Source organism: Sarcophilus harrisii, chromosome 3 (genome assembly GCF_902635505.1).
Source record: "Sarcophilus harrisii chromosome 3, mSarHar1.11, whole genome shotgun sequence".
In the NCBI taxonomy this organism is placed as follows: Eukaryota; Metazoa; Chordata; class Mammalia; order Dasyuromorphia; family Dasyuridae; genus Sarcophilus; species Sarcophilus harrisii.
Genome location: NC_045428.1, coordinates 73,282,253 through 73,296,820, shown reverse-complemented (window position 1 = coordinate 73,296,820; position 14,568 = coordinate 73,282,253). Strand labels below are relative to the sequence as shown.

Below are 14,568 nucleotides of genomic sequence, written 5' to 3'. Positions count from 1 at the left end.
GGGAATTAGAAATCATTCATTGTTGGAATATAAACATTCAGGTGGCATCAATACAATACAGAGAGGAGATGAAAGGAGAACTATTTTCAGGAGAGAAGTTTAAAAACTATGACCTTCTCCTACTTCAAAATAATATGCAAAATCCTTCTTTTGGGGAGCAACGATAGAGTAGAATTTTTGCTTTGGTGTTTAGTTTTAATTTTCATTGTAGTAACCTGTGGTTCTTTTCAGCTATGCAACATTCGCCTGATTCATTTCTCTCCATTTGTGATGTGTTTCTCTGTGATGTCAATTCATCCCTGTCCATTCTGTCATATCTCCATCTTTTTCTTGCTGCTTCTTCAGATTGCACTGCGTGTTAAGAGGTAAGATCTATCAAAGGAGGGGAAAGTGACTTATGTTTAAGTTCAGGAAGAATCCTCTCTTCAAGGATTTCCATGTTTCTGCCTGAAAAACAGCACTTTGACACAACTTTTTGTGAGGATCTTATAAAGACATTAGTTCCATCTCACTCTTGAGTGCCTCATTTCCTCCTTTGCATACTCTGAGTTTTTAATCCATGTTATGGACCATCTGCTATTCTACTAGACCACACATCATAATTCTTGCTTTTGTACCTTGACTCTCTTCATATTCTGTAAAATAACATATATGCTGCAAAGAAAGGGAAAAGGATATCTCTACCAAACATGGCTTCATTGGCTATAAAGCACCAAGATGCTAAGCATCTCATCAGCCCTCTATAGAAATGTAATAATAGTATAACCTTTGAATTATGTGATTATTCCTTAATCACAGTATCATAGGTTCACAGAGTTAAAGCTGAAAGGGATTTTGAAGATCATTTAATTCAAACCTGTATCTTTACAGATGAAAATTGAGGTTCAGAGAGGTCAAGTTTCTTGTCCAAGATCACAGAGAGAGTAAATGTTAGAACTGGGATTTGAACTCAGGTTCCCTGGCTTCAAAACCAGAACTTTGTTCACTATATACACTGCCTCACTTCTGAGATAATGTATGTAAAAAAATCTTTGCAAATCTTAAAGCACTGTATAAAGGTTTTAAAATCTTACCATTCCATCTATCTACACAGATAATTAAATAAGTCAGTTAGGTGTTACATTTACTTCATTACAAATTACATTAAGATCAAGTATTGTATCATTAAGGGCATATTCTGTAGCTAAAACAGAAAGTTGTCTCTATTCTATCAGTAAGTTTGGACTAGAAATTCCTCAGGATCAATTAGTAACGATACCTGAGTTTTACTCTGTGAAATTCCTAAGAATTAAGAACTTGAGTATAATGTCCTGACTTTTTTCTGCAGTAGCCACCATTTTAGAAAATAACTGTTTTCAAGGTTTTTTTTTCCTAATTGGCTGATGTAATGAGCATCTAATCATTACCTGAGATCCAAAGCTAAAGTCATCCATTCTTCATTCAGCCCTTAAATTTCTCACCTTGTTATCTTTTTTGCCATCTGAGAATTAAAAGAAAATAAAGGCAGGATCACTATTGCATGGATTTGGATTAGGGGAAGAGAGCCCACTCATTAATTTTAGAAGTCACAATATCCACCTCATAATATTCTCCTCCTATACTCATCTGAAAAATCTTCTCAGGATCCCAGTCAACATGCATTAAACCAAGATTTCCAGGTGATAGAAGTATGCCATATTAGAAATAAATGTCATTTCCATTGCCCTTTAAGCTAGCATCTTCTTTTTTGGTGCAACAATTAGGATTAAGTGATTGACTTCAGAGCTGGTGCTATAGCCACTGTACCAACTGGCTGCGTAAGCTAGCACCTTCTTAACCAGTTGTTCAAGGAAAGTGATTGGTTACATACAGTTCAAAAATTTGTCAGCCTCCTAGTCAAATAAGTCAAGGTGAAAGAAACCCACAAGGCATAATATCCAATACTTCTCTTTTTCTAATTGAGAAGACTAAAGATTAGGGAGGTTAAGATACTTAAAGAATTTTGTCTAAGGTCACAGAGGTAATTAAGTATCATATGTGGGATTTAAACCATTTCCGTTACACTATTCTGCTTCTCCTTTGATAAAGATGTGTCCATGTCTAATATCTTATTTTGTAGATATACTGCCCCATGAGATCATTGTTTGTTATGTGGAATCATCATCATAATACTCCTAAAATTCGTTCCTGAGAATTGTCTTAAATCTTGTCCATGCAATGCAGTTGGTGACATATTTTTTAGAATTGTTTGTTTGCTTTATTTGTGCATTCTTAGTCAATCCTTTAAAAAATTATGAAAGTTGGTAATGTACAGAAATATGCTTTGGTCTCATAAAGAATATTTCTGAGCATTATAAGAAATAGTTATTGGGAAAATTTTGGAAAAAACTTTCTACTTTCTCAAGTGATCCATTATACTATCATAAAACAAATTCTAAAAAATCATGTTTCCCACATTTAGCTCCATCTAGAAATGCTCTGGACTCCTATCCATCATAATTCTGTATAAATTCTGTATAAAGCAGGGAGTTACATTGTGCTTTTCCACATAGTGATTGCTCAGAAATACACTGAATGAGGGAGGTAACAATTCATCACTGGACTTTAGAGATATGAAAGTTTATATGGGCTCTTACAGTAACTTGACTCAATTAGGAAGGTATCTATAGAGTTGTGTTCCAAATACTTACTGTTCTTGTAGTAAAAATAGAGGAAGTCACTAGATCAATCAACCTGAAAAATGTTAAAGAATTCTTTAAGTAGGTGTTATGTGAAGGAGAAGATGGAAAGCTACAAATAGGAAGTCTAAAGGGAGGAGAATTGTACATCAATGAAAGCTAAGAAAAAAGAAGCAATGGGAACACCCCAAATGCACAAATATCCATATATGAGATACAGTAAAAAATAGAAGGGAGAAAACATGTGAGGATATAGCTACAGAATGATACTAAAATGCCAATAAATGACAGAAGGAATGTTAGGAGATATAAGAAAGCAAAAGAAGATAAATAATGGGATGACTGCAGAAGAAAACAATCATATGAGAAGGGAGAGGTCAGAATAATGGTCGAAAATGATTGGTATATTCAGTTATTGAAAGGGAAAGAAGCAAACAAGCAAGGAAGGAACTAAGAAACAAAGGAGGGAAGGAATGAACAAAGTAAGGAAGAAGGGAAAGAATCCTCTAAACTATTCATTCTAAAACTGTATGTAAAAAAAAATCTTAGTCTAGAAATTAAAGAATTGTGCTTGGTTTTTTATTTAATTATTTTAAATGTATTCCAATTCTACCTATGGCCTAGGAAATATTTCATATTAAAATGTTTATTAAAGGTAATACAAATTAATCATAATTGAATTTGAGAGAGAGAGAGAGAGAGAGAGAGAGAGAGAGAGAGAGAATAACATGTTGGACCTTGGATTTTGCTTCAAAGAATTACCAAAAAAAAAAAAAAATAGATTAAATCCCTTCTACTTTGTAATCCAAAAATATTACCCAATTTTTCTATTTTCTCAGATATTTTACCTAATTACTCATGAATCTACTCATTGTGACAATGTGTTGCTAACGAGTAGAGATAGAACAGAGAAATCACCATTTTAAAAGATATTAAATAGTAATTTGTTAAGTTTGTTAGTTCTTGCTGCCTTCAATTAACACCTTGTTTTTTTTAATTACTATGATGTGATAATCTTGTAGGAAGAACTTCATATTTCATCATCCCTTGAAGGATTATAGTGTCTTTGGTTCGAAGATCATAGCAGAGTTTGTCTGAGTTGGCATTCTGAGATTCCTATCTACATCCTTCTCTCCCTCCCCTTCTCCCAATTTTAACACTGCTTTTAATATATATATATATATATATATATATATATATATATATATATGTATATATATATATATAATATCTCCAACAATAGTTTATTATTTCCCAAAATGCTTTATATCTTATGAATCAGATATTTTCCAACTTTAATACATTTAAAAGTCATTGCCTACGTCTTTTGTATTATTCCTATAGAATAATAAAAATAGACCAATTCATCCCAAGATTATGTGTTCTGTTTTCTATCTAGCCAGAAGATATCTTTTGGCTCAAACAGGTGATAATATTATGATAATCAGGATGAGGTTGATTAATGTGTATGTATAGAATAATACAATTAGTAGAAATAGTAATAACCATGTTTATTTTTATTTTAAACTTTGCAAAGTGCTTTACATACATTATTTCATTCACAATTCACAAAAGCCCTATATGTAAAGGAATTATTATTTCCACTTTACAGATAAGGAAACTGAGACTAAGAGAGGTTAAGTGATTAGGTCTGGATCATTGATCTATCAAGTAACAAATACCAGATTTGGAACCCCAAATTTTAAAATTAGTCTCCATTTCCCTGTGTTGCTCTTCATGATATTAATGGCCACCTCCTTCTGTTAAAATAGCAAAAACAATAGTGGTATCTTACATATATGTAATATTCAACAATTTATAAAGCACTTTAGCATATAGCATCTCATCTGACTCTCAAAACTCTATGAAGGAGACTGAGAGGGTATTATTATCCCCATTTCACAGATGACTAAAAAAAGTCTCAGAGGCCAAACAAATTGAACAATAAGCTTCAGTGGAGTACAGCAAATAATCTTTTGTTGAGTGGGACAATATGAATCTTATTTTTATTCATCTCACACAAATTGAATTAACTGGAGGGAAATTAAATGCTCAAGAATTTTACTAAACTAAGGACTTAAAGGACTAGAACTAGAGTGTTTGCCTGCTTCATGAGAAGGATCATTCTTTTTCCACATACTCAGTGAAATCCAGCACTCTCCCACATACCTTGATTTGCATGCCAAAGCATGACACAGCTGCCCCCTGAATGTACAAAAGTGGGTGGTGGGTGTGAATATATCTAGTATTGGTGAGCTATTTCTGAAATCAATGAGCTCAAAAGCAAAAACTTGCTTATTCTTCTTGATCCAAAGTTCTCAAGCCTGTGGATCTCATGCCACTGCATTAGACTGACATCATTTTGGAAGTCCGGTATGAGAGTAATGAAAAATAATGGAAATATAAGTAAGTAGGTTAAAAATAATCATTTGTTCATTCTGAGGCCCTCACAAAATTACTGTTTCCCAAATAGCACATTTATTTCCTACTTGGACAACTGCATGTTCTTTGCTTTAATCATGTCTGATTTCTTTGTTCCTTCCAATTTGAATCAGGAAGCTCCAGTCGTGGCCAGGGCAGCGCTGTTTCTGGAGTGTGCGCGCTTTGTTCATCGCTGTAACCGTGGCAACTGGCCAGAGTGGATGAAGGGACATCATGTCAACATCACGAAGAAAGGTCTTTCCCGAGGCCGGTCACCGATCGTGGGCAACAAGCGGAACCAAAAGTTACAGTGGAATGCAGCCAAGCTCTTCTACCAATGGGGAGATGTGAGCCACAGTTATTTTTTCTCTTGTAAAAAATGAGTGAAATTGAATAGTAAGGACTTCTTATGGAATGGGATATTACAATTTTAAAATCATTTTTCCTAATCATTAAAATATAAAGTCAAAGGAAATATCAAGTGAGGACAGCCTTTGAGTTCATTCTGTGAGAATTGGTGTAGTGTTATTGCAAAAAGAAGTTGGAAGACTGAGATTAAAATTCTAGATCACTACTAAATCTGTGGTTTGTGGCATCTGCCTGAAGCTTAGTTTCCTCTTCATTGAAACAGAAATATTAATGCCTGCCCTGCCTCTTTCTGACAGGGTTGATGCAAAGATTGTACTATATATATATATATATGGAAACTAAGGACTACAAAGGGAGTTACTTGTCTAAGATCACACAGGTAGTAAGTATCAGAGGTAGGATTAAAACACAGGGCCATTGCTGTCTATTATACCCATTTTCTCCCATCAAAGAGACCCGCCTGCTCCTGTACTATCCTAACACATCTTTGAAAATGTATTCTTTTTAAAATTATTAACTATAATAAAATACCTGACTTCCCTTAGTAATTCATTCTAGTGCATCTATTAATATGTCTGAGAATATAGAAGGGTCTTTTTTGTCTAAATTTCTCCTGAATCATGCCCCAAAAAGCCAAATATAATAGGATTTTAGACATGCTAGCAATGCATGTTTGTATATATATATATATATATATATATATATTCATATTTTTCATTAAATGGATTTATTCTTCGTATTTTTAACAACAAATCATCTAGACAATAATCTAGATAATATGATGTCTTTTATAAAATTTTTATTAAAAAACATTCTAGTTCTGATATTATCAGATAAAGGTCATTGCTTTTAGAATTGGATGGATCCATGTGCTTTTTCTTTGAATATATTAATTTTTAAATAATGTTAATGTTTTCTTTTGTAAGTAACAATACTCAAAAATAGAACAAAGATCAAAAGAAATTTCTAAGTAAAAACTGTCATGATTGTTGTTCAGTCTTTTTTTCGGTTGTAACTGACTCTTTGTCATCCTTTTCCAATTCATTTTACAGATGAGAAAACTGAGGCAAATAGGGTTAAGTGACTTCCCAAGGTCAAATAGCTAGAAAGTATAAGAGGTCTGATTTGAACTCAGGAAGATGAATATTCCTAACTCCAGGTCTGGAACTCTGTCCACTGTACTGCCAAGATGCTCAGTACTTGTTATGAATTCTGCTTATCTAAACACTTCTTTTCCTTTACATCTGGAGAAAGGCCATTAACTTTCAATCAACTGCAAGCTGCACAAGACCTCTTCCTAATCCTTGCATCTATTACTTCCAACTTGTTCCTTGCTGCCATTTAGCAAAATTGATTTAGTTATCTACATACTATGCTTTGAGTACTAACTGATCTTACAGGCTCTCCACAAAGTTAGTCAGCCTACAAGCCAGAGATCTAAGTTCTTTCCTAGGATTATTATGAGACAAAAAGGAAGTAATTGTGTAAAGTATTGTGGAAAATAAAAATCACTGTAAATATTGAAAACCCTTCTGTTAATGCAAATAGAGCATCTTTTTCTGCAAAGTATGTGTTTCTCAAGAATCCAGATTTCTCTTATTGACAAGCTCAATTTTCTTTCTCCTATAACATTTCTAATTGCTTAAGTCCCTTTCTTCCTAAAGGGTGACTAAAATGCCACCCTCTCCACAAACTCTTCCTTCATCCCATTGATCTCTCCTTCCCTTTATCTATAGCCTTTCCCTTCCCAGGTAAGTGAAATTTTCCTCAAATTTCTCTTAGCATTTTGCTAAGACAAATGACTTGCCTAAAGTCATACATTTTAAATGAGTCAGAAGTAGTATTTGAGCTTAGACCATCCTGGAATTATAACTAGTTCTGTATCCATTCACCATGTTGCCTCTTGTTAGTTACTGTTATGTTTAAAATGAACAAGTTGCTTCAGAAACTATATTAAGAAGTCCTCAAATTATGTTCCTTGCTAAGCAATGCTAATGACCACAAAATGTTTCAGAGCAGTCCACTGAGCCCTTCCCTCCTTCCTATCTGAAAGTCTATTCAGTTGTTCTCTTTACTTGGGAATTTTAACAGATGGGAATCAAGCATTTTAGCCCTGAAGCATCTCCTAGTATGAATTTGTTGTTTGTTTCTGAGCACAAGAGAATTTGAAAGCTTGTCTTAATGAAGAGAAGCTGAACTCCTGAGATCAAGAAGTTATGAGACCCCAGATGTTATTATGAAAAGTTCATCCCCAGCTGTCTGTTTTTCTGGGTTTCTTTTTGCATTTTCCCCTTATTAGTCATGCTTGGCTAGAGCTTATCAGATTTAGAGCTAAAATCCAATTATCTTGCCGGAACTTTTTAAATCACCTTGTTAGTTCTTTTTTCCTAATAATAGTTAAGTTTGCCACTTAATCTGAAAGGTAAAGACCAGCTCATGCTCTCCCTGGATACTAAGAATTCAGCACTAATTGCATTTTTTTTAATTTAGGATACTTTAACCAAATCCATGCCTGCCTTGGTTTGGTATTCATCAATGAAAACATTATTATTTAGTAATTTGCTTAAAATCCTCATTGAGCAGAATTCAATTGAATTAAAGTACCTACTCTTGTGCGTGGTACTGGGGATGCAAGATAAGGAACAGATTCTGCTTTTAAGGAACTGACAGTTTTGTACATGAATATGGCAAAGGAAAGAGCCAAAAGGACAGAGGAGGCAAAATGCTAAGAGAAATTTGAGGAAAGAAAATTCCACTTTCCTGGGAGGGGAAAGGTAGAGAAAGGGAAGGAGAGATAAGTGAGATTAAGAAAGACTTTGTGAAAAGGATGGCATTTTAGCTGGACCTTGAAGGGAAAAAAATGGACTTCAGTAATAAGAAATGTTATAGTAGAAAGTTGGGCTTGCCAACAGAAAAAAATTGGATTCATATCCTAGCTCTGTTCTTTGCTAGTTGTATAAACTAGCTTGTTACATAACCTTTTGGGACATCATGCTTTTTTATTATAAAAATAGGTTTTATTGATATATTTTGCTTTTATTCTACACGGATTTCCTCCTATATCACTCCTTTTCTATTTCCAAAGAGCCAACTCTCATGACAAAAAAAAAATTGTTTTGAAAGGTATAAGCAAAAAAAAGGAAGAGGAAAAAAAAAAAGTACCATCAGTATGTAGGAAGATATTGGCATTTTATCCAGTGATTCACATTCCTGCCTTCCCTTCCCAATACCACCATCCAGAGAATAGGCAAAGTTATTTTATCTTTCCTTCGGGACCAAGTTTCTTTATAATTTCATAATATTCATATTTGATTGTTTTATAGTTGTTTTTCTTTCCATTTACATTGTTGTAGTTATCCTGTGTTGTTTTTCTGGCTTTTTCACTTCACTTTGTAATAATTTATGGGAGTTTTCTATGCTTCTCTCTATTCATCATATTCATAATTTTTCACTAAATATATTCATCCATCTGAATTTGTTTAGTTATTCATTCCCCTCATTGATGGACAACTATTTTGCTTTCAATTCCTTGATACCCCATAAATTGCCCAATATATTGGCATAAACAGAGCCTTTTTTTTCCCCAACAACCTTCTTAGAATGTTCCCTAAAATATTTTTGCATATTGGAAGTGGTATTATTGAAATAGGAGAGGGGAGAATAACTGGATTTCGGCTCAGAATTTAATTGATGGACCCCTGTCTAGGACATCTGAACCTGTTCAGTACTTTGCTCATTATAACAATATCTCTGATTTGCTCACAGCAGAGTGCATTATTTCATAAAGGGCAAGAACATTAAACAGATAATTTGGGCAGCTTGGTGGATATGTTGCTGAGTTGTTTTTCAGTCATGTCCAGTCCTTCGTGACCCTATTTGGGGTTTTCTTGGCAAAGATTACAGAGTGGTATACCATTTTTTTCTACAGGGAATATATTCAATCCCTTTTGTCAAGTAATTAAAAAGGTTAAATGACTTGCCCAGAGTCATACAGCTGACAAGTAAGTATCTGAGGCTGGATTTGAACTCAGGTCTTCCTAACTCTAGGCTTAGTTCTCTCTCCACTGAGCCACCAGCTATCTTTTGATGAATTTGTTTCTTCTTGCAAATTTGGAAGTGGGGATGCTTTAATATGATGACAATTATGAGTTTCTGGAGATAAAATGTATCATTTTAAATCTTCATAAAACAAAATTCTGCTTATATGACATTACTGAATTACTTTAAATAGTTCCTATTCTTAATGGGGATTATAGAAATGTGTGAGAAGCCAGGTGGAATAGAGGATAGATGGTCAGGTCTGAAGTCAGGGAGGCTCATCTTCCTAAGTTCAAATCTGGCCTCAGACACTTACTATCTGTATGGCCGTAGGCAATTCACTTAACACTGTCTGCCTTAGTTTCCTCATCTATAAAATGAGCTAGAGAAGGAAATGGCAAACCACCCCAGTGTCTTTGCCAAGAAAACCCCAAAATAAGGTCATGAAGAATCAGATGACTGAAAAACTTACTGAACAACAATAGATGTGTGCAAAGTGTATTTTATTTTTGAGTTCATTTTGTTTTTCTTGCACATTTGTAATATCACATAAGAAAACCCTCTACCCTGTACAAAGGCAGCCTGGGGAAAGTGTTCCATTAAGTGGTATACATAAAGATAACTTCCACGTCAGAATGCATGTAAAATTCCAGTTCTATAAAGAAGCCTCTGGGAGCCAATTTGTTTTTTGTTTGGTTTGGTTATTTGTTTTGTTTTCTGTTTTTTTGGTAGCAATAACCTCTACTTCAAAGCATCATCTGTTCTCTTAGAGTTTCATTATAAAACAAACTGTCCATAAACAAAAGAGAAATATTCATTAAATAGCATGATCTCTTGGCTAAAGAGCCAGTCTTATGACCAGGAAGATGTGGACTCAAGTCCTGTCTCTAAGACAGGCTGTGGGACTCTGGGCAAGTCATTTAATCCCTTTGTGCAGTAAGCTATTGTCTATACTTTAAGTTGAAGAGAAGCTAAATTATCTACATTGACAAAGGATTTTCTCACTTGCTTCTGGCTTTCCAATCAAAAAATATATCCAGTGCCTATCCCTATAGAATTGACATAGTGTAGATTGTTGGAAGTTTTTTGTTTGTGTGTGTGTGTGTGTGTGTGTGTGTGTGTGTGTAGACTGTTTATATGGAATTCCAATTCTATAAACTGCTGACCCAACACATCTTGGAAATGCCATTAATACTTTCTGTTTCTCAATTTCCATATTTATAAAATCAGGCAAATGGTGTTGCCAAGGCATAGTATGCTGGGAATAATTCACTGATCTTACTCTCTGTAACATCAAGAACCCTTTTTCAGAAACTGAAATTGTGTGGGTTTTTTTTATTCTTTTCTATCCAATGGCAGGCGATTGGTATCCGACTGAATGAACTGTGCCATGGAGAAAGCGAGAGCCCGGCTAATTTGTTGGGTCTCATCTATGATGAAGAGACCAAGAGGAAACTGAGAAAAGAGGATGAGGAGGAAGACTTTTTAGATGACAGTAAGGAGACTCCCTTTACTACAAGAACCCCTGCTTGTAAGAACCTCTGCTTTAGAAAGAGCACTTAATTCTCTTTTCTCTTTCATATTCTTGCCACTTCCCTGTCTTCCCCCCATGCCTCAGTCTTTCTTGCTGTGCATGTTTGTAAAGCATGTGGACAGGGGTGCTAAAAAGATAACAAGGAGCTATAAAATAAGGGCAATGAATCATACTCAAGATGGGGCCCCATACCCAATTGCCTTTGTATTTGTCCTTTTGCATTTTGCTATTGCACAAATATTAAAATTGTTTATTACCTGCTGAGAGTATATCACTGCTTAAAGTCATGGAAAATTACTGGTATTTAAGAAACTTCCCCTCCTTCCTTTTATCTCCCTTGTGATTTTGAGACTGACATGCAGTCAGACAGTGTAGAGAGACGTGAAAAAACAAAATACTTTCCAAATCACCAAGGCCACCGAAGTATTGAAATATTTAATTGAATTATGTTGCAATGTTCAACATTCAATTGAAACCTTCAAAAAAAAGGAAGAAGAAAAGAAATTCACAGTTGTTAAAAATGTGAATGCCTGTCATTCCATATTTATAACTGGGGAATCAAATTCCATTCTCATCTCATAGAACTTCAAAAAGATTCATATATGTCCCTTTCCAAGACCATTTGTGTATATATGTGTGTATACTGTATCATATTAGCATCTGTGTGTGATGTACTCCTGGTTTATCTGGAGTGTAAGATGATAATATTATGCTATATATTTCATTTCTTCTGCTGATGAGAGGCAGTGTGACTTAGGCAAGAGACGGCTGGCCTTGGAGTCAGAAAGACAACAGTTCAGGTTTGGTGTCTGGCCAATCCTGGCTGGTAAGTCCAGGCAATCACTTAACCTCTCATTACTATAAGCAGTGAGACTCTTAAGACCCTAAGCTGGGAAGCAGTTCTCCCCATTTTTTTGCATATTCGGGTGGACTTTTTACCCTGGCATTTGCTATAATATGAAATCACAAGTCTGAACAAAAAAACCAACATAGATGATCTAGAATATTTTGTATGTGTTCATAGTGTCATGAATTTAAGAATGTGATTATAGTTTAGTTCATTGCACAATTATTAGCTATCATTTACATATTACTTTATGATTTGCAAAGCACTTTGTATATGCTAAGACACTTGATCCTCACAACAACCCTGAGAGATAGGTGCTATAATTACCCCTATTTTATAGATAAAAAAGACTATGTACAAAAACTAAGTGGTTTGCCCAAAGTCACATAGATAGAATTCTGAGACAGAATTCAAATTCACATCATCCAGACTCCCAAGTCCTACCTTCGGTCATTTAGCCACCTTGTTGCCCTCTCTGCCAGTACTGATGGAACAATATGTAGCATTATTTCACATATAAACCCATCATATTAGGGTAAAATATAAAACACAAGGCCATGGAACAGACATAAATCTCTAATCATTTAATCGAAGTATTATAATATAATAGGGTTGTGGCCCTGAAATGAGGTAGACCCAAGTTCAAAGCTTTCCTCTGCCACTTATTAGCTGTCAACAAGTCAACAAAAATTTATTTGATACCTACTAGGTGCCAAGCACTGTGCTAAACATTGGGAATATAAAGAAATGCAAAGGTGATATTTGCTTTCAAAAAGTTCACATTCTAATGGAGAAAATAACATACAAATACACACAGACATATGTGTCCACACACAAGAAAAACTGAAGACAATCTCAGAAAGAAAGGATTCACATTTTTAAGGAAGGCCAAGAAAGGCTTCTTACAGAAGGGAATAGAAGTCTTTGTTACTGGAAGTATAAGCCCTCCATACTCCAGTATCCTCATCTATAATGTGGGAATAATAATGTTTATTGAGAGTCAAGATATCATGATGAATACAGCATCATATTTAGGTACAAATCCTGCTTTAGACACTGGCTATGTAACCTTCTTGGTGCCTCAGTTTCCCTCATCTGTAGAATGTAGGGGTTGGTTTCAGTGGCCTCCAAGGTCCCCTTTAGATCTAAAACTATGATTCTGTGAATCCTAGAACTGCTCTGAATTTCCAGAGGTCACTTCAGACAGCGATGGTTTAAAATGAGGCTTGATTCCTAAAGACTCTTCCATATGAGAGTACAGTGAGGTAAATATAAAGAAAGACACTTAGGTGTTAGTCCCTTTATTACAAGCAGAGCCCTGGTGGATTAATCCCTGATAAGTACCCTTGTACTCAATAACGATGGCTCTGAGAACTCTCAATGGTACAGAACAGGAACAGTACAAGGAAATTCAAAGGAGGCCTCTGCATAAAATAGGTCTTTAATGCACCTCAAGTGGAAGTCCTTTGTTCTGAAACATTTTCATGTTTGTAGTGTTGACGTGATGAATTGGGATGGCAACCTTGAGAACAAAATGCAGAGAGAGAAAATAATGCAAACAGCCTCAGTAAATGTCACTTAGCAACATCTGAAAAGACCAGCATCTGAAATAATTGCTAGTGTGCCTCAATCACAGGCCGTGAAAAGCATTTTCTAAAATGGTAGATTTGTATTCTTCGCCACCATCACGTTGCTATGGAACCTTTAGATGCTGTCTCCGTGGTCCTTGATGGGAAGAAAAGGGCCACTGACCACACGAGATCACCACTGTTCAATCCAAAGTGATAATAAAGAAATTTCTTGTTCAGCTAAGGAATATTCTCTAAATGCCTACAACCAACTATCAGTCCCTATGTAAAGTAAAAATAGTCTGTTCCCCTTCTATAAAAGACATTAGCACTCTGGGAAATTTCCTTCATATTTTGTAGGAAAGGGACTGAACCAGTCACTTTCACTGATATTAGAAATGCCAGATAAGAAAATTCTTTCTGCCAGTGTAGGTGGTCACAAATAATAGTCTTCAAAAATTTTGATAGTTGCCTAGTACACTTAAGGGTTGACCAGATTTTTCAGAATCACACTATCCTTGTATACCAGAAGTGACCTTCAACCTAGATCTTTCTAACTCTTAGAAGAACTATATATCCACTTTGCCATTTGATTTTTTTAAGAAAGTCCTCCTTAATTTAATTTAATTAATATTAATGAACATTGTGGCTACTGTGTCCAAAGGAAGAGGTGACGTGACATAGTAGATACAATACTGGTTCTGGAGTTAGGGAGATTTGGGTTAAAGATCTACCATTAACATACACTAGCTTTATAACTCTGGACAAATCATTTAATCTCTTGATGTGACCTGACAACTTTTTAGGGCTGTCCATTACAGAATAGCTTTTTATCTGTATTGGTAGATAAGAGTTTTCCTCATGGGTTTTCCCTATATACATGAAATTGGAGGCCTGGCCCAAAAATAAACTGGGAGATTAGGTATATAGTTAATACATAGCAGTTGATATACTTAATATATGGTAACATATGGGCAGCCAGTGGATAGAGTACCAGACTTGCAGTTAAGAAGATTTCCTCTTCCTGAATTCAAATTTGGCCTCAGATGCTTATTAACTGTGTGATACAAATTACTTCACCTCAGTTTCTCATCTGTAAAATAAGCTTGGAGAAAGGACAAACTATTCCAGTGT

The 14,568-nt window shown here is 35.0% G+C and overlaps 1 protein-coding gene across 12 annotated transcripts in view; it reads left to right on the top strand.

Moving 5' to 3' along the window:
- UNC80 (unc-80 homolog, NALCN channel complex subunit) overlaps positions 1-14,568 on the top strand; it is a 218,240-nt gene that overhangs the window by 84,870 nt on the left and 118,802 nt on the right. For 7 of the 12 annotated variants that reach the window (XM_031958127.1, XM_031958126.1, XM_031958125.1 and 4 more), the window contains exons 23-24: positions 5,213-5,425; positions 10,845-11,016. In XM_031958127.1, the coding sequence (XP_031813987.1) occupies positions 5,213-5,425; positions 10,845-11,016 (385 nt within the window). The remainder of the gene's footprint in view (positions 1-5,212; positions 5,426-10,844; positions 11,017-14,568) is intronic. The other 5 variants (XM_031958131.1, XM_031958128.1, XM_031958136.1 and 2 more) reach the window with 1 other exon arrangement.